General features: G+C 36.4%; 1 protein-coding gene across 29 annotated transcripts in view; it reads right to left on the minus strand.

Annotated features, from left to right (window-relative positions):
• RIMS2 (regulating synaptic membrane exocytosis 2) overlaps positions 1 to 21125 on the minus strand; it is a 500381-nt gene that overhangs the window by 74187 nt on the left and 405069 nt on the right. For 24 of the 29 annotated variants that reach the window (XM_074814158.1, XM_074814086.1, XM_074813314.1 and 21 more), the window contains one exon: positions 5063 to 5235. In XM_074814158.1, the coding sequence (XP_074670259.1) occupies positions 5063 to 5235 (173 nt within the window). Of the gene's footprint in view, positions 1 to 3778; positions 4022 to 5062; positions 5236 to 21125 lie in introns of all 29 variants that reach the window. The other 5 variants (XM_074812830.1, XM_074812570.1, XM_074812657.1 and 2 more) reach the window with 1 other exon arrangement.

Here is a 21125-nt window from a genome sequence, read left to right on the forward strand (position 1 = left end):
TCCCCTGTCTCCTCCTGCCTACACTAAAACCTCTTTCTTTGGCACCTTCTTGTGAATCACCAATCTCAACTCAGTATTTCCCTCCAAGACCTTTCTTCTGCTTCTTCTCCCAGCCATGTGGATCATGCATGTCATTCAGACCTGCTATTTGGGCACGCCATTTAATTCAGGCTTCATATTAGGTCCACTTTTTTTGTGACTTGAGCATGTTTTCTATTTCACATCTCTACCCTATCTGTCCACCCACACAGCTTATTGTTTGTCCACTCTCTCACCATCTCAGATGCCAGCTACTGAAGTGCTTGTCTCCAGCCCTGGCAATTTACCTACCCTAACCCCTTCCAGGATACTGTAGGAAAGGTAAGTTTCATAGACTTTCAATTTGGCTGTGTCATCTTTCTCCATACATCAGTAAAAATCTATACTCTCTTTTATCCAGTTGTACATAATTAATCTTTAATTTCCAGTATTTTAGCAGTTGTTCCTTATCACATCTATCTTCTCATACTCAAGACTGAAAGATCAGCTCCTGCTGCTCATCAGACTTGCCCCATCATCCACTTGATAAATTTTTAGTGAGTACCTCATGTTTTTTCCTCTAATACTTGAAGAGAGCTCTCCAGAAACATTCACAAAGCTATCTTATTTTCTTTCTTCAAATCTCCCCTTAGTACTCTCCTGTGTTCAGGATGTTCCCAACCCAGTATTGTAACTATCTCCTGTCATGTGGAACATTTCTTAATTCTCCTGTGTTTTCCTCTGTGGACTCGTATGTCATCTCATGATTTAGAGTCTGTGTGTTTGGAACAGAGGTTGTATTTTTCTTCTGTATTTCACCAGCGTGTAGCACAGTGAAATCCTGCTCTGTGATTACAATTTCTGTGTATTCATATGATAAAACAAAACTATCATGAGTATCAGAATTAATGCTTAGGATTGGTATTTAGAAAAATGTTAAGGAAGGTTAAGATTTAGAGCAATCTTAAACAGATTTCCAGCAATAGAAATTATGACTGCTCACACACTATATCTAAGAGGGCGCTTTTTTTGTGCCTGATATCATTGGGAAGCTGGAAGAAGAAATAATGTCAGGGAACGGTACATAAGGAATCCTTAAAAATTAAAGCAAGGAAGCTTAATCCACACTTTCTGTTTACTAAACACTTATTGGCAAGAAGGAACATAATTATGTTTTCCCTATAGGTCAACCATATGTCAAGGTTTAGTTTTACAAGGCTTAACGAAGGCAAAATCTGATGCTGCAGCTATTTCTGCCAAAAAGGATTTGTTGATTTATTGTGCTCCAGTACTCCAAAAGCTAATGCAGTTTATTGCACTGAGGGACTCTTTAAAATAGGCATGGGATGAATCCATGATGGATATCTGTCTTCACGGTCATTTAAGTTACATTGAACCCACTTATGATCTCAGCAGGTTGAAGCCCTTAGCGTGACTATTACCATTACTCATAAAGTATATAAGCACAATGACAACAAGAGGTATGATGTATCCTTAATGAGCTAATTTTTGATGGTGGAGTGATTGAGAGCAGCCCCTGCATTCCAGGTTGCCCAGAGGAATGGTGACTGCTGTTCAACTAAAGATACATCTCTGAAGCAAAAATATATGTTGAAAATTCCCATCTGCAAAATAGCTTTTCTTGATGCCAAGATCTCAAGAACTAGATGATAATTTACTACTATTCTGTAATTGGCTGCTTTGGTTCTGTTGGGTCTCTCAAATACCTATTGATATGTTTAATTATTAAGCGATGTTTTGGTGATTGTTTAATATCGGTGGCATGTCTGAAAACATTTTTTTGAAAGCTGAAGTTGTTAACTTATCTTGTAAGTATCTTGTAAATTGCCAGGTATAAGGTATCTTATAAATTGCCAAACAAGCAAGCAGAAAGCACTGAACTTACAACAATGCTTAGGACTGATCCTGCCTTCGGGTTTGTCCACTGAATACACATGTCACGATATTTCACTATGTTAATGATACACAACTCTGTGTGTATGTAAATGTATATATGTACCTATACCTGTACCTATATAGGAATAAATCTGTGCTTTTCTGTTTGCTTCTTAACCCTAGAAGAATGTTCAGACAACGCTAAAAAGATGAGCACTTACTGTACCATGGGAAAGGAAGGTGGATATAGAGAAACTTTCTTTTTTATTCACAACTTACATACTAAAAGTGGTCAAAATGGGCAAAGTGGGCAAATAATATTGGAGGCTGACTTCCATGTTGGGAGCCAAAGTCTAAGAAACACAAACAAAAGTCACTGCACAGTAGTCAATAATTTCTTGTTTCTCTGTCAAGTAGGGACTCCTGACTTGTGCTGCTTCTTCCTGAAGGCAGAGAGCAGCTAACAAGCAGAGGAACCAGCTGGCATAGGTAACAAGAAGTTGTTTCTCAAAGATGACTTTGCTTTCTGTGAGGGGCAGCATTTTGGCTGAAGACTAACCTGAGTGAAAGCTGGAAACCAGGAGCAGGGTCATGCTAAACTGGAAAGAATGGGAATCTGGAGAGAAAAAGGTCTTTAAGACATCCTTTCCCACACTACCATTTAGCAGTCCCTGGAACATGTATGCCAAGACAGTCTTAAAGATGGCTGTTTCTAAACAACTGCTTTTGCTGAATTCTAAAATGCACCCACTTGAATGAAAGAATGATGGCACTTAATGTATAAAAGCAGTAGTATGGCTATACTGGCCCATACCACCCCAGACTGAACACTATGAATTTTGAATCTCTTTGTGTATCATCACCTTTTCTTTGTGCATGTTCACATGTGTGTGTACGTACAGGCATGTACACCTGTAGCAAAGAAAGAAAGTGGATTGCCATAGAGTTCTCCATTCTTGCCCTAATACATATGAGCACAGTTTTACAGGTATAAATTACCTGTAGGTAGTGCAGAATTAGCAGGTTAAAAGAAAGGGTTTTTTTCTGAGATTTTCTCACATGTAGGTGAGAAGGGGATCAAGACTATTACGCAAATCTCAAACTCATTTTTTGCTAATGAAGAAAGAAGGAATACTGTATTTCTCTTAATGCAAATTACATGGATTTTGCAATACAAAGTGTCATTCATTTACATTAAAAGTCACGGTTCAAAGGAATTGTGGTAAAACGTATAAATCTGGAATATTATCTGATAAAATCAGAGCCAATTGTGCTGAAATGTTTCTGGATACAGTACAGCAGCAAACATACATGACCCCTCCACAATACAGCAACCCATGACAGTTATTCACATGGAAAAAAACCAAAGAGAAGACTGCTTATCCATGTCAATTGTCAATCAACACGCACATTTATCAGTGTACATAAAGAGAAGTAAAAAACCCATCCAAATTCTCTTCTTTAATACTGCCACAATGAAAGTAAAGATGGTTTTGATATTGATGAAATATCATTCAACGAAAGATTCTTCCCTGAAATAATAGTTCAAGCAGAGAATGTAATGAGGAATCTTAGTTTCTATTGTTTATTATAGTCAAACCCAAACTGTAGTCTAAACCAATTTAAAAAATAATATGCTGTAGTTGCATGCATAATAATGAGTCAAGTTAGCGTGCTATATCATTTGGTATGCAGAACAAGTTCACTGAAGCTGAGAGTGAAACTTGCTTAAATATGAAAGCATCATGATTGAAAGCAAAAAAGGGTGCAGGGAAGATAGACAATAAACAAAGCAAAGGGAAGAAAAAGGGAAGACAAGACAGGAGGAAGAAGAATAGGTCTATAGAACACAAGTATATTTTACCTGTCATCCTCTTTCCCTTCCTCAGCTTGGTGGTCTTGAGCTTTTTCATCATGCCCTGATCCATTGATTTCCTCTTTATCACAGTTCTTTGTCACCTCTTGCCCTTCCCCTTTTTCATTAACTTCTTGCTCCTTTGCTTTTTCCTCCTCCTCCTCCTCTTTTTCTTCCTCCTCAGGAAATACTCCATCTTGTTCATCCCCTTCCAGCCCTCCCTCTTTTTTCCCTTCTATATCCCTTGTCCCTCTGAAGTCAACAAAAATTGAAACAGGCATGCAAAAAGAAAAAAGAAAATAATAAATTAAAATTAAGGTCATGGAGAAGAGAATGCATGAACTCACAAGAAAGGAAATGCAAAAAAAATTAAATAAAAGCTAAAAGATGGAAGCAGTCATAAGTTAAACAATGCTGGCTAAGACTCCAGCCTACACTAGAGAAACTTAGCATGTTTTATTAGGACAGTCTCTAAGTCCATCTCAAATAAAAGTTGCATGGCAATACATCACATTTAGAAATGTATACATAACTGTATGACAGAAACAATGTGGCCCTAACAATGCTCATATAAGCAGATATTTAAACACACTTTTCAAACACACCACTTCTCTCAAGAGGACAATTTTCTGAGAATTAATATAGGCTGACATCGAGTTTTGCTGAGAGATGCAGGTGGGTTACACCTTCCAAGAAAAATGATCTTTCATTCCTCTACAGCCAAAGCTCTTCTGAGTGTGCACAGAGCACAGGCAAAGGAGATGCTGCATTTTGCTCACAGATACACTATGTACATCTTGTTAAAAAGTAGTTCAATGGTGGCACACCTACAGTTAAATTGGACTAGTGTAAGTGCTAAATAAATTGAATTGGTCTGTGTAAGTATTAAATAAGACTTCTCTAAAAGTTCAGCAGCTCTAGTTTAAAAGGAAATTAAGATGCCTCTGACATTGCTGGCACAAATTTTCAATTTAAACTGTCTTTTCAGCCAATAAGTATTTTACAAAATGGTTTTCAGAAAGTGCAAATCTAAGTGTGTCTAATGCTTGTTGACAGCATATGTTTGTTATTTTAGTGTATGTTAGTATAACCCAAGATCACAAAACTTGGCTAAAAACAAATATCATGAAGACTTCAAAAAGCATTAGATGAAGAAGACACTTAAACCAGTATTTTGCAAATTCCCTAAAATTTCAACCTAGACAAAATATTAATTTCAAATACAAATATCGACAAATATTAAGTTACTTAAATTACATGGCTATGGCTGGCACTACAGCTCCTTGTGCTCACCTTATTTTCTTGTTTCCTCTTGGACGCTCTGACTGGACGGACATGTAGCTTGTGCTGCTGAAACGTGAAGCACTGCTTGTCCGTGACACAGCGGAGACATCACTGACATCGCTATCTGAAGACTTATTGGAAACATTGTCTGAGCCTCGCTGAGCCTCCCGTCCTGACCGATACTGTAAGAGGAAAGGAACAAAGATACAGATGTTGTCAGTGACATTTTACCACAATCAGCTATGGAGCTGGTCCCTGATGCTATCTAAACTGCCTTTGCCGCCAGACTGCCTGAATTTTTATAATGAGGTTTTTAAGTGCTACAGAATACAAGTAATGTCTTGGTTTCTATTATTTTTACTCTGCTTTGCTATCCCATTCAAGATATTAGCTCCTCAGCTTCATCCATAGTGTGACTTGTACAAAACTTCCAGCTCTTCCAAAGGTTTCACAAACTTTAGCAGACATTAAACCATCATAGAATATTCTTACCACAACTGTTTCACCAGTGCAGAAAGCAAAAAAGAGAGACTTAGTGACTTGCCCATGATAACTGAGCTCACGAAAGGTTGAACAGCGGACAGAATGTGCTTCATGCTATCTATAAAATACATGTCTCTTTTAGGGCCTAGCCTATTTACAAGAACTTTTAGTTGACAAATCTTAACATTATTTTATTTTTTTTTAAGTAAACAGACAGATGAGATTATCAAATCAAAAGACAAAGCAATGTAGCTGTGCAAACAAACCCCACATCTTGCTGAACTGCTGGGCTGGGAAGTCTGAAAGGATGGGGTGGGACTAGAGATAGTTTGTACTGACAATGCACAAATGCCTCAGAAACTAAAAAATTACAATAGTATTTGAGCTTGTTAATAGTATATTCCAAACACAGAACTGTCAGGTGACTGGTGATCAGTAGTAAGCCCATACAACATAAAGCAGTGTTGTGCAGAGCTATTCAAGTTAGATCTGAACAAAATATTATGGCTATTTGTTCTTGTTACAGAAGTTAGCTCTAAATTAATGCTAAGTCTGTGCCACTCTGCATTGGACTGTGTGCTGATATAATAAAGAGCAGAAAGATATTTTTCCCTCTCCTCTTCATATACAAACATTTCTGTGTATACAGAAATCTGATTGGTTACCACTGACAATCTTTTCAGAAAAATAGTACTGCAAGACATTGTCAATGATCACCAGGTAATTGTTTGGCTGACATGGAAAGAAGACAGTATGGAATGATGTGAAGAGCAGCACAGACAGGACTGAAAGAAAACAATGGAAGAAAATAATCTTCATAATACATCAGTAGCTTGAACTCTTGGGGATAGCAACATTGGACTCTGCCACTTGGAGAAAATAATTCATAATGAAAAGTGGCAGACGTGTACTCCTGCAGAAGAGAAGGGTGTCCAAGTTTGGCTATCAAATTTGTCCCTTTTTTATAGTTTTAAAATAACTGCCTTTCATGAAGCACACAGAGCATTTGCTTCTGTTCTCTTGCAAGGAATGTTACACTGCGAAATATTCTGAAAGACTGTGCAGTGTCTAAATAGCATTTCAGAATAGCACTTGAGTGCCTATTTACCATAAATGAATTTTACACTTAGAAATAGTACGTTATTTTGCCCATTTTAAGACATGGAAATAAAACAAAGACAAGAAAAAATACTTGTGCAGGTTACACTGGACATCTGTTGCAGACAGTGCCCAAGCAGAGCCTGAACTACATGCTTATGTGAAATGGTTGCCCATGCTGCAGCTGGCTTCCCGATCTGTATGAATTTACAGTATTTGTGTTCATTGACAAACCACTCAAGCCCTCCCCAGCCGTTAAGTGTGAGAGTGCACTTAGCCAGCCATAAACTCACAGACTATCTCTGTGATTACAACGTTTAAATATTGTACTATTTACTGTTTTTATTGATGCTATTAATATTTTTGCTTGATAAAGAAGACAGTACATATTATTATTGATAGATTAATTTGGGGACATAAAAACAATGATTAAACAGCTGTCCTGATCATCAGAGATAATTGAACATTATACCAGAATAAAAGGATTGTTCTTTTTCAGCAACTCCTTTTAAAAGAGCAACTAAGTAGCCCTTTGGAGAACAAAAAAATAACTATGCGTAGTGAGATGTGTATATATTGAGTCCTATCTATTTAGTTTCATCCACCTAACCCTCCCTAGAATAACTCTGCATTGAAGACAAAGTTATGAGTGTAGTTTGGGTTGATTTAGCCTAAAATTACCACAATGGGAAGTACAGTCTGGTGTATTGGGCTACCACAACGCACTACAGAAGGGGTAGAGCAGAGCTGCCTTCAGGCCTTCAGTATTTGCTGAGGCTCCCAAGCAGATGTACTTGCTGTGCCAAACCCTGTCCTGCCAAGGCTGCGCTGCTACTGCCTCCCAACAGAGCTAATGTACAGCCAAGCTGTATGTGCCTGTATCAACAGCTGTCATACTGACAGTGGCTACTGGCCTCAGAAGAGACACGCCGCCAGCATTACAGATGTAATGCAGGTATCTGTTGCGGAAACAAGATAGATCATAGTGTAAATCATTGATGGAATCGCTAATTACATTCCAGTTAGGGGATAGATAATTACTTGTGGTGATTCAGAGAATAAAAAACCTCAACCTGCAGATCCCACACTGAGCTTACCAAGCAGTCCATGAAAAGGAGCCCTTCTAAATTAAATACATGCAAGCAACATGAAGCAGCAAACAGTATCAGCATTTCACAAAGTTATTCTAAAGAGTCATTCTGCAGCGCACTGAAAATTTCAAAAACCTATGGTTTTCATTTTGTCTGTTTCATTTCCACACCTGCAGAACATCAGTTATTAAAATACATTTTTCATAGGAACATGTATATAACAAATCAGACATTTTCATAAATAAAACAACCTTATTGTATTTTCTTTAAAGCTAATGCAATAGTAACAATATTGTGATATATGGTGAAAACTGAGAATTGCTATGGCAAAAAAAGCAACTTAAAGGTAAATAATTTCAGAAATATAATGTGAAAAAAAGATCATCAGATCATTACCTTGTCTCTTTTTTCTCAGTTGTATGTAAAGGTACTTCCCATCAAATGTTTTCAATTGGGTCAGATGGCACAGAAATATTATTTGACCCTTACTATTTCGGGATGTTTTACATTTGAAATTGGGAAAGTTAACTGATCCCTTCATTAAATGTCTTAACATAAAATATTTGGGGGTTTTGTTGTATTTACACAATTTCTGAGTTACAGTCTCAGCATCTGCTAGCTGCCTACCAAAGTAACATCTAGAAACTTAAACTAAATTGTCTTTCTTGCTGGACAAAGCTCAGATATCTCATATTCATCCATTAACTCTGCTCCAAATTGCTCTTTATTCTACTGCTAAGGTCTACTTTTGACCTTATATCTGACTTAATTTTGTTTAGGAAACGGATTATAATAGTAAGCGTACTGCATGTTAGTGTTTCAGTAACTGCAGCACAGAAGACAAAAGGAAACATACTGCTTGTCTGACAGAAGCCATGCTGGCATTTCAGTTTTACATTTGTTTCTTAAACTGCAATTCTATATAAGGCAGTTTCTGAAGTGCTCCTTTGCTTTCTGCCTCAAAAGTAAAATGGCACTTCCATTATGTGAAAATTGATTTCTAAAAAGTATTCATTTCTTTCATGTCATATACTCGCATTGTAAAATGCAACCATTTTTGCACAATTTTGCATGACTCTTTCTTCTGTTTTCGTGTGGCTAAAGGTGCCCCAAGGCATTACATCTTCACATATTTCATATACTTGTTTTCTTCCTCCAAATTTCACTTTTTTTTTCTAAATGTCACCAACATATCATAAGATCAACTATTAGACTGAAAAGTCATTATTAACCAAGTGTTATCCACTCATTATATCTGAAACACTGCTACCATTTCCCATCCCTCTCCACTGCTGTCCCTCCGTACCATGATGTATGAGTTTGCATCATCTGAATGTGCACTGCTGGAGAACTGCAGCCTGTGGGGCTGGATCCTGTCTGTAGCATGGCCACAGGTTTGGATCATCAGATCCAGCAACTACCCTGTATGCCCCAGTTTCCCTCAGAAGAAAAGATGAGCACGAGGACAGTAAGGGAGCCTCATGTGTGTTGATAGCTCCCCTGGTTTGGACAATCAGGAGTACCAGGCTGTGGTGAAGTGTACCTGCCTACTACGCAGGTTAATTAAATTTCTTTTTAATTTTTTTTCTCTTTTTGTTTTTAAATAACAGCCATGGCAGTAGAAGAATTATATCCTGGCTTTCCCCATGCTGGAAATATATGTCTCTTTTATTGGAGTAAGGTTAAATTTTCATTTCCAACCCAATCAAGACTCATATAATTTAGGCAGCATTCTGAACTTTATGACCCATAAAGCAGTAAATGTACCCAGCCTCTTCAAGCTGTTTCAACAATAGGAAGTCTGCTGCAGGCAGAGGGGTTGATTAAAAGCCGCTTTTTTATTTTTAATAGTAAGATGATTTTGTCCTATTTTTCTGTGTTGAAGAATGGGATAAATTTCATTATTATGGATTCTATCAAACAAGTTTTAAAGTTTCGAAAAGCCCATTCCTCTGCATTAGTAAAATAATTATCTGGAGACCCTAACAAAGTGACACGTACGTGTTTGTGCCAATACCTTGTAACTGCAATAGATTACTTTCCTGTAGTGACAAATTCAAGATCATTAAAGCTGAAAAACAGATACCTGCTCTGCTTCCTAATACAACAACCTCTGCAGATGTTTTGAACTCTTTGTGAACTACCACTGTATGACTGAGAGGCCACATAGAGCTACAACTGCTCTGATACTTATTTCTCAAAAGAAATTGTTTTGGAACTTCTAATACAAAGGGAGTTTTAAAGTGATTCATATTGCTTTAATCTATTGTTACCAGTCTTCCATTTTGGAATATACAGTCATGCAGTTGTCCAGGCAATTGAAATTGTTGGTGATTTCCAACCGTCTTTCTATTTTATTTTCTTTTTATTTTTTAATTAAATAGACTACTCATCAGTTTTTGTTTGCTAGCATTTACATAGGAACATGCAAATCTGTTCAATGTTTTTACCGATCAAAATGTTGGGAAGATGTTTCAGACAATTGTCCATTGTGCTACTACAAGAAGATTAAAGAACCATTCTGGACTGTTTCAATAGTTCTTTGCCTCACTGACAAAAGCTCTCGAGCAGCCAGGGCACAGCAATTGTATGAAATGTTCTGTAATTTCAACTGTAGCTTTTGGTGCAAGTTCACAGCCTCTAAAGGCATTGCAAATTTTAGTTACCACACATAATTTGAATGAATGTTATTGTATTGTTTGATTCTTTCTAAAACCTTTGCTAATGGCTGCCTAATGAAGTCTGCCATTAAAAATTAAACCAAATACTTACTAATATTTACAACAATAACATTACATTTATGTAAAGCAAAAGATTCTAAGTAATTTTTACAAAATACCATATACAAATAATACGTAGAAAGATCATATGTTTATCTGTAGCCTGCATACACACAAACCCAAAATGAAGGCTATGATGAATGTAATTCATACTTAGCCAACTCAATAATCTGTGCTTACATTTGTCACTCTTGCCAGACTCCATCAAGGCAACTGAGGTACAGCTAGCCAGGTCAGACTCTGCCAGCCCTGCTTTAGCTATCAGCTGCACATGGCATCCATCAATCCCTTGGGAGACTTAAAGACTGACCAGAGAGATTAATTCTTGCACTGCTCTGGTATTAGGTATATAATAAGCTCCACAGTTGCCTTGGACTTCTCAATATGGAGCTGCAACCAGTTCTAGCTCAGACTCATTCTTGGCTGATGATCCTGAATTTTGCTTTGTAGTCCTGGATTCTATCCTATCTTCCTCCTTTTTAATCCTAATTCTTGGATCCTGCTTTCTTAGACCCATATTTTGCTTCTGATGAGTCCCATTGGCATTGTTCCAACCCTGTTCTCCCTTCAGCCAGTTCTTGCTTTGCATTAGGCACCCCTTGATCACCTGACCCTGGCCCTGCTGTGCCTTTCTTGGCATTCTTGTCTTGCATTAGTGTAAAAGAGAGCAATACACATGGTGTTGCTACTTCTGAGCAGTAGGGTGCCTGAACCGGTAAATCTAGCTGGATGTACAGTGGTTCCCTGTACATCCATTCCTTACTCCCATTCCTTATCCAATGTAATCTTTTCCCATTATTCAGAACATTCCAATATACTTCTACCTTGAAGAAAAAGAATTGACTGTAATCTGATTTGCAAAACCCTCCTTCTAAACCATCCTAATCTCCAGTAAAGTTATGCTACCAATTCAAACATGTTGGTAAAAACGAACATCCATATTTCTACTGAACATGTGAAAAAAACCTACTTCAAATGTCATCACATCTTTCCCTTAGTGGTTTGGTGCCATCTGTTTATCCATTTCACTAACCAGTGCTCACATATACAGTCTTACAAAGGAGCTTCTAAAACTTGATTTCACTATGGGACTAAGCCATGTTGCAAACAGCATCCTACTGATAAATCAGTAAATGAAAACTGAACAATGAGAAAAATCAAGCAAGTCAGCAGTAGGCCCTTGCAGCGAGGAAAGGCAGCCTTGGTTGTACTGACTGGAACATAACTAGATCAAGGGGGTGATTATTCCCCTTTACTCAACAGTCATTAGATCACATCTAGAATATTGTATCCAGTTTTGAAACCCAAAGTACAACAATGACATCAATAAACTAGAAGGAGTTTATTGGAGGGCCACTGAGATGGCTGGGGGAGCTGGGCTTGTGCTGCCTGGAGAAGTGATGGCTTTGGGAGTATGTAACAGCAACCTGCCAGGCCATACAGGGAGGATGTCAAAAAGACAGAGCCAAGCAATTCACAGCAGTTCTGACTGGTGTAAGAAGGCACATTTTTACCATAGGTACAGGGAAGCAGTGGATCCAATTGCCCAGAGAAGTTGTGCAGTTTTCATCCTTGAATGTTTTTAAGACCTGACCAGATAAAGCCCTGAGTAGCCTGTACTGATCTCACAGCTGACCCTTCTTTAAGCTGGCGGTTGGACTAGACAGCTCCTGAGGTCCCCTCCAACCCAAATTACTCTGTCATCCTATGGGTCAAGTTGATCCAGGAGCTGAAGAAGAAACTGCAATGGCAGCAGTAATGCAGAAGTCACCAATAGATCACTGTCTAAGGACAACTGGAAACCTAGAGGGAGATAGTCCGGAGGCAAGCCAAATCAAAAGACAAAAAATCAACTGTTTCACCTATGTTGGCGTATGGTGCAATTTTTTTAAGAACTCCTTAAGTGCACAATATGAAATAAATATAGCATAGCACTACAAAATATTCTGGGATTACATCAAGGAGAATTTATAGGACCTGCAAATATTTTGTAAAGTAAAAAGCAGTAAGACAGCTCTTCAGAAGTATTTGGGTCTTTTAGTGAGCTTGAGAATTAGCTTGTCAACAAATTTGTCTTCCTACAAAAAAATCTGTTCCTGCAGCCAGTTTCAAAACATGAAGTAGCCTCTTGTTCTGATCTTCTTTTTCATACAATATGACTTTTGGAAGATCAAGATAACCTCTAATTTCAGCTGCACTGATATCTGTTCTGAAATCAAGGTGTTACTGATGCAGAATTAATTCACAAAGATAGTTTTATCCAGCCTAGGGAACTAAGTGTTCTTATTTAATCTTACTTTAAGTCAGGACCAAATTTTACAAATTTTGAAAGGAGAGAGAACTGCAAACTTTCTGCTGAGGTATATAAAGTTGCCATATTATTCCAAAGACTGTTCAAAATCACAAAGACACTGTTTAAAATCTCGTGTCTCGTATGAAAAACACAGTGGGTAAAAAACTGTTGTTTAAGGTAAAGTAAAAGACAAAACAACACAGGAACAAATCTAAGCATCACCTCAAAAAAATTCTTAAAAGGCAGTCCAAGATGTGTTACACACTGGAGTGAAAATATAAAGTTTATAATGGCCAAGCAGGTGCCTCATAATATCTCATCAAAAGCTATCTTAAAGTCACTACTCATAGAGAGAGCTTCTACTCCAAATCATCAAGTCATTGGAACAGGACTCTGGGACATGACATTTCCTAATAACAAATGACTACCACCACTGGCCTGTGTCCTTCAGTAGTATGCCTCATGTACTGTATAGCTAGACATCTACTTTAAAAATGAAGATTACTAATTTCTATTATCTATCAAGGAAAGTAACTAAGATTTTTAACAAGAGTTTTCATAGTCTGAATATTAAAGTAAAATTATCTTTTCCATGGTTCTAGTTGATTCTGACAGATTAAGTGAGGTAGAAGAAAGATCCAGATATATATAGCATATGGCTCGGGTGCAACAGCTATAACTGACTAAAAATTGAAATTAATAGAAAATCTTACGTGTCCTGTGGATGGACTTCACCTTGTTACAAGATCTGATGATTCCAACATACCTTAACAAGTTATAGGTGAACCATAGAATGCTCTCATGTAGCCAGAATATTCCCAACAATTTTTGAACAAAAGAAAAGATCTTGAAGAAATATGAGTCTGTATAATATGAAGTTAAATAAATAAATTCTTCAAAAGAACAACCCTTTAATGAGAATTAAAGGTAGAATCAGTCCCCTTTTTCTGACATGAAAGTAATTCAGAAAAGCAGTCAAAACAGAAATAAAACAAAGCTTTTTCTAAGACTTACTTGAAACATTTGCTGCCCAAATTCCCCTTCATACTGCTGACCAGATTTTTAACTATTAGTTAAAACAAGGCAGAGTCAGTCACCAAGTTTCACTTTAGAGAAACAGGTCCACAGACTGGCTTTGTGATCGTGGGTAGTAAACTCTTGATGTAGATCTTCTCAAACTTCCTAGCATCTTTTTAACTGCCACACATTAACGCTTTGACTGTCTTATACAGAACGAAGAAAATCTATTTAAAATAGAAATCAGCAATAATTTAGCACTCCAGAACACTGTGCAAGTCTCCTGAAGACGCATCATCATGGACACTCTTCATTGTAAAATATCTGAGCTGTTCAAATCAGGATGATTACAAAAATGCAGGTGTCCAGGGCTTCAGAATCTAATGTGCAACTGCATTTAACAGTATCACCAGTGCTTTATCTCCTGGGGAACTCCAGCTTGTTTGTTATGACGAACTGGTGATCCTGACTACAGTTAACTCACTTGTTCAGTAGGTTCAGTTTCAGTAATAACTCTTAATTCTCTTTCTGGTCCTTCTTGGTCTTCTAACTCTAGTGAATACTACTTATGTTGGATAAACAGAATCAAAGTGTGCTTCCTATATTTGTTCCTGCTCCTCAAGTGGCTCACATGCCACTTCTGTCACCACTACACTCAACATCTCTTGTACTTCATACAGTCCTGCCATCCAGGCAGCAGCCTATTCTTTAAAGAGGGCAGCAAGGAAGGATTTCTGTTTTAAGAAATCCTCTCTTGTCTCTCATTATTCTACGTAATTTGGGCTTCTTTGAGACGTTACTTTGGAAACACAACCTAGGAAGTCAAACAATATGCACTTTAAAGAGTTCTCATTTAACCTGGATTTTAACCTACATTTCCATAATTTGTTTTTAATCTTTGGGTCTCTCATAAAAACAAAAACAAATAAAAAAGATGGAAAGGCCACCATCTTATCACAGAATTTCTGTTACCATTACACTTTGTTTCAGCTCAAAAGCCTCTTAAGCATTTCAGCATACCTGATGGTTTGAGAACAGAGATATGAACTTCCCTCTTAATCCTACTTTCTCTATGTAACATTTAAATATGACTTTCATCAAATTTGTCCTGGGACACAGCACCTTCAGAAGAATTCATGCTGAAGAGAACAGCTGGATTGACACATGGGCCATCTGATGAGTGCTTATTCCTGTAAGCAGAAGTGCCTAAGGACCATGAGTAACACAATTGCTCAAGAACAGGATATAAATATATCTTTGTATGATTCCACTTTATAAGTCCTTAAATCCATAGATATCAGAGCATAGCCTCCAAAATCAATCATGATTTGAGGGAAGGTCCTGTAATCTTTTTTCTTAATCTCTTGCTTTCTCTGATTATTAGGACACATCTTGGACAATCCCTGTACAATATATATATGAGCTCAGCTGATAAATTGTCTAAAAATTTTCTGCTGATTCATGTCTAGCTAAAGGGGAAACAAATCTGCAAGATGCAGATACCACTATCTCCTTATCCCTCCGTAGGCAAGTTAAACTGCTTAGAAAACATTAGTTTTCCCTAAAATGTATTTCCTCAGCAGCTTTACCCTTGTTATATTGCAACTAGGGGAAAAAAAGGCTGCAGGGAGATCCTGAGCATGCAAACCACTCCTAAGGAATAGAAAAACTCAATTCTTTTGCTCTTTAGATATTGTGCTTCCATTCTCAAAGAGAGAGTAATTAGAAAACATGTTACTTATGTCTGTCATATCGCATTGTAAATACTGTAAGAAATTACCTCTTTGCTTGCTTGTAAGGTTAATTTGAATTAACTTTTACAGAAAATATGCAACAAATTAACATTATTTACAACTTCAACTTCACCACATAAACCAGTTCAACAGCAGAATAACAATATGTAACATTTCCATAAAAGAAACAAAAAATAATTCAATTGAAACTGTATGAGAAATTTAGATCATTTCATAAGACAATTATCTATTTTGGAACTATTCTGGAGTCAAAAATTTCTGTGACCATTTCTGAAGATCTTTAATGTCTATGAATTATTAGAACTCTTGAAGTTATTTTCATTTTACAGGTGTTTCCTTAGCATAGCATTAGCATAGCATTACTTAAATTTATGTGACTAGAAACTAGCTTAGAAGTACGAAAGGAGACATTTCTAACTTCATCCTAAAAACGCCCTAGTTACTTCTTTACAATTCTCAAAACTGAAAGTCAGCCTGTTTACCAGAAGAGAATTTAAATTATCATCTCTTAGATACAGAAAACTATGCCACAGTATTTTGAATTTTGGTTTTAGAAAATCATATTCAAACTAAGTAAAGTGCAGATATTATTCATTAGCTAGTTGCTTCAGATTAAACTGAGGAGTATGCAAAACACTAGAATTGTTTTTTACCTGATGACATATGTCACTCAAGAGAGAACCAGGACGATGCATCCTGGTTCTCTGAAATTTAATGGATCTAAGATACTCTATATGAGGAAATGAATATAACATTTTTTGAAGATTTTACATAGTTTGAAGAAAAAAGATATGCCAGATAAATTTTGTTGTGATAACACAAGTTGAACTTCATGGCAAAATTGTGTATGTTTGGATGTTAAGATAGATGACTTTTTTTCCTTAACATAAACTGACTCTGGAAGAAACACAATTCCAAACTTCTTTTCAGCATCATACTTAAGGTTATTAAATGGAAAATCTATATATATTCAAGGCAAACACCTAGGACAATATACTCTTTTAGGGGGAAAATGAGAGGGTTTTTTTATGCAGACTTTATCTGATAATTTTGTCTAAATGTCATTTTCAATTATCTTTGAATACTACTAGTAGAATACGTTTGCTGCAATAATTTAACCATTCTACTTCTTGTATTATGAAAATGAACATCATTACATCATGGGTACCTCATCACTCTGTTCAGAAGTAAGGATTAAATTTTCAAAACTGCTTTTTAATTTTTTTTTTTCTTGTTATTTCCTGTAATTATTAGCTGATTCCAGACTGTCAGTGAACTCTCTGGTAAAACAATGATTTCCGTCTGCAGGAGGAGGAGAATATTCCTTCTGATGTATTACTAAAGAAAATATTATATTGCCTAACACTAAATCAGTATTAATTCTTGTAACCAAAGACTTTACTGCGAAAAAAAGACAGTCAGAAATACAATAGGTTAGAAGGGCTACAGAGGTAATTTCATGTTTTAGTAACATTCTCACTACAAGTATAGCTGAAGGCTTTACAAAGGAAACCTCCCTATGCTGAGACCACAAGGTCCTGACCCTACTTTGGTTAGCTTCATTGTGCAGAACCAGCTTTTACAGAATAATTGTGGTGTGCTACATATCCATCCAAATCCTTTATATATACTACTTGCAATACAGATGCTTGAAGTCACAGTTCTATTCACTAAAATTAACTGCAAGAAATTATGTAGTTAAGATACTGAAAAAAAAAAAAAAAAAGAATTAAAAAAATGCAGTGCCTTGGGGAAATCTGATAGAGATACACAGTTTTTTTCTTGCATGACACATGGCAAAAATCCTCAAAACCACAAATCTGTTGTTTAGGAAAAGGTTGATAAACTGTCAGAATTTCCACTGATAACTTTGGGGCTGCTATCAAAGAAAATCAACCCATTTAATAAAAAAGAAGCACTCCCAGAGACCGAACTGAAGAAAAGATACACAGTGCTAAAACCACAAGCCTCATCATTACAGTCAGAATTATAAATGATAACAGTAAACTCTGGGCGAATCCTCCACCTAAGGCATGCCCTGCTAAACGATGGGGAGCAGCTCTCTGGTGGATGTCCCAGGAGGACCCTTCCCAAGCTGCTGCAGTACAGGAGAGCTGGGCTGGGCAGGAGGCACGGGGGGCAAGGGGCCAGCCAGCTCTCCTGCCCCTGAGTCTGGGGATGCTTGGTGGCCTCTGAACCAGCCCCCTGAAGCAGACGGACAAAGGTCCTGATTCTTCATTTTGTATCCTACACATTTAAGCAGGCTCCATGCAAGCACTGCACTGGGACTTCAGATCTATCCTTTCTCCTTGCGTAGAGATATTTCAAGGTCAATAGCTTAGCAAATTGATCTAGCAAACATGTTTCCATCTAGCTGGAACCATCTCTTTACCCTTGTTATCTTTCAAATGTGAATAATGTCCTTTTTGTGCCTATTCTGCCTGGCACAGAATTAAGTAGCACAAACTCCAGTCTGGTGTGATACATTTTATCATAGATTATTATTCTCATTTCTTGGAGCTCCCTGACTTGCAGCAATTCAATTAACTTCGTATATTCTTTGTTTTTGAATGTCACACTTTGGCACCCAGATATTTAGTACATATTTCCCAGTTAATTTTCTTTTTTATTTTACGTAGTTTTTCTCATTTATTATTAGCATAACATCAGTTTCAGTACATCTTAGATAATCAACTCAAGCACAGTCGCACTATTTTGTACATCAATTGTTATGCAGTTCAATAGCATCATGGAACTTTACATCTTAAATTCAGATAAGAACTGTAAACAGAAATAATTGAGTCTACTATGAAAATATAGCCACTCTGAACCAAAATAGACTAACAGTTTAGTAATTCACATGTCTATACAAAGCAGATCTGAAAGGAAACTATCTTCTATTACAAAAAGGATAGAAGGATTTAAGATAAATTGCAGTGATTACTCTGGCTGGAAGTTGGTCAAGACAGCACCCAGGTGATTTTAAAATGTGATTAATGGAATGGTTACAATTACTTAATTAAATATGTCTTTGATAAAAATCTTTTTATATACATTTTGATGTATATTTGACATATATGTGCTTGAAAAAATATTTTTTTCTGGAAAATATTTGCTTTCTGCAAAAGACATTTAACTCATTGCTGTAACAGTAAAACTCAAGACTTTGTGTTGCATTTAGTATTTTTTGTGGGGTTTTTTAGGTGGAAAAACATAATTTTCTGTTATTGAAAATCCCTTTTTTTCCAATAAACTCCCATAACTAATGAATATTCAGAGCTAAAATAGACTGCTGATTTTATTTTTTTACTTTCAGGAGTAATTTTTTCTCTTTGAAATTAATTGTAAAATTATAAGGTACTTTAACAACATTTTATAATGTATTTAAACTCTGCTTTCTAGATATATGATTAGCAGTAGAAGCTTACACAAAAACTAAGAAAATGGCTGACAACAGAAAGAACCTGCTGAGAGGTAAAGACAGCCATTATCAGACTCCTTTCAGATGTTTATATTTCAGCCATAATCCTGATATGTGAATTCAGTGTTTATGTTAACCACAGTATTACATTTAAGAATACCCTAAATAGAGACATGGATACTAAAGATTAATAAATAAATTAGAAAAGCCTCAAAACCAAAATAAATTTAAAGCAAGTTTGAATTAAATGAAAAAGAAAATTACAGCAACAGAAATCTTTTCTGAGAGTTTGAGTATCGTTGACTAAAGAATACTAGAAATCACACCAATCCACAACTGTATTCAAAGTCACTAAATTACTTTTAACCCAGCAGCAAAATACAGTTCGATAAAAATAGAAGTGAAACATGTTTTCTAGATTACTATGTGTTAGAGCTCAAATCTAGAATTCTGAATTTATTTCATCTAGCTACATTTTTAAGTCTTATAATTGAATCTTAAATCCTGTATTTATAAGAACCAGAACTGCAACATCAGCAATTTATTCAACAAAATTTTTATATTAAAAATACAATAAAATACTTGACTGAAAATATAAATGCTATCAGCACTATGGGCCAGAAAGACTCTTTCCCTCCCATTGAGTGGTAAAATTCCTTACATATCAAAATAAGCATGATTGATTAGGTAACCTGAGTGCTCACAGGCTGTTGAGAGGGACAGGATCTGTCCTTCCAGACCAGACAGCTGGTTTAGCTGTCAAGTTTCTTGTCCAAAAATAAAATTATTGACTACTCCATAGGAAAGTACAAAAGCCATGGAACAGTCAATAACTAAACAGTTTCTTCATATGGAAATTTTCTGTTAGCCTAATTGGTGTTTGGTTTATTTACTGAAGCAAAAAGCCTATTGTTGTGAAGGTGGGGAAGAGGAAGATGAAGGGACCCTATAAAACTACTCACAGCTATTCCCATTTATAAGCCTATCAGACTCTACTGATTAGGCTCTTAGTTTTACAGGTATTTTATAGAAATTAATTGCATGGAATATCTGTGTGTGGTATTATCTGTGTTAATTTTTGCCTTCTTAATTATTCTTCAACATAGCTCCATTCTAATTATTTTGTCTTTCCAAGTTTTATCCAGATATCTTAAATTTTAAAATTTAAGCAGGTATGTTAAAAAGAAATGTATACAAAACAGATTTCCAATTTCTGCACTGTTTTGAGGGAATATGGATAGCTAACCCAGACTCCATTTTTTATTCAATATTTTGACTATTTCTTATTACACCCTTAACAACAGAAGTTGTAAGAAACAATTATAGGATCAAAGAGGTATATTCATAATTATTATAAATTAGCAAATTACTACTGGTCATATTATGATCTTCCCAGAACTCCCAAACTCCAAGCCTAAATTTTCAAAACCAATTGACAATTTGAAACCAACATAAATCAACTACAGCTTATACACAGTAAGAATATCAAAGCTCTCATCATCCTGTTAGCTTGGACGTTTGTTCAGCTCCCCCTCCACTCCCTGCAAGGGTTTCAAGAAGAAAAGTGACAAGTGTTTCTGCTAGCAGTATTTGCTGCTCTTTGTACTGCTCTGTTTTCATTTTTAAGGAGGAGACAAGGGCATTCCCAAAACACCATTAAATCGAATGTTTCAATCAACAACACAGGTCAAAGGATACCACATGTAGCTGTACCAATGACACAACTACTTACTGCAGGTTTCAGAGGAAAAAGGCAGTTCTTGGACACTTTTGCACATTGCAACAAGTCTGAGATTTAAGGAGATCTGCTTCTGATGTATTCAAACTCAACTTCTTCCACCTCCAGTGTTACAGCTCTTACCTTCTGCACATTCTCTCACACAGGTAACCCATAAGGTGGTCTTGATTCATTGCTGAATCAAAGTGTCTCAGTCTGAAGAACTGCAGCTTTTCAGTGTCTGCATGCTCCAAGGGCATTTCAGTTGCGTCTACACTACTCAGATAAACAAAGCACATGCTTAACTCTTCTTTTCCACAGCTTAATTTGTTTTGGATTTGCTAACAGGTTAGAAGATCACAAAGTAGCATGCTAGTATGCCTAATACTACTAGTGTCCTACACCAAACACAGAAAAT

Source organism: Strix aluco, chromosome 1 (genome assembly GCF_031877795.1).
Source record: "Strix aluco isolate bStrAlu1 chromosome 1, bStrAlu1.hap1, whole genome shotgun sequence".
In the NCBI taxonomy this organism is placed as follows: Eukaryota; Metazoa; Chordata; class Aves; order Strigiformes; family Strigidae; genus Strix; species Strix aluco.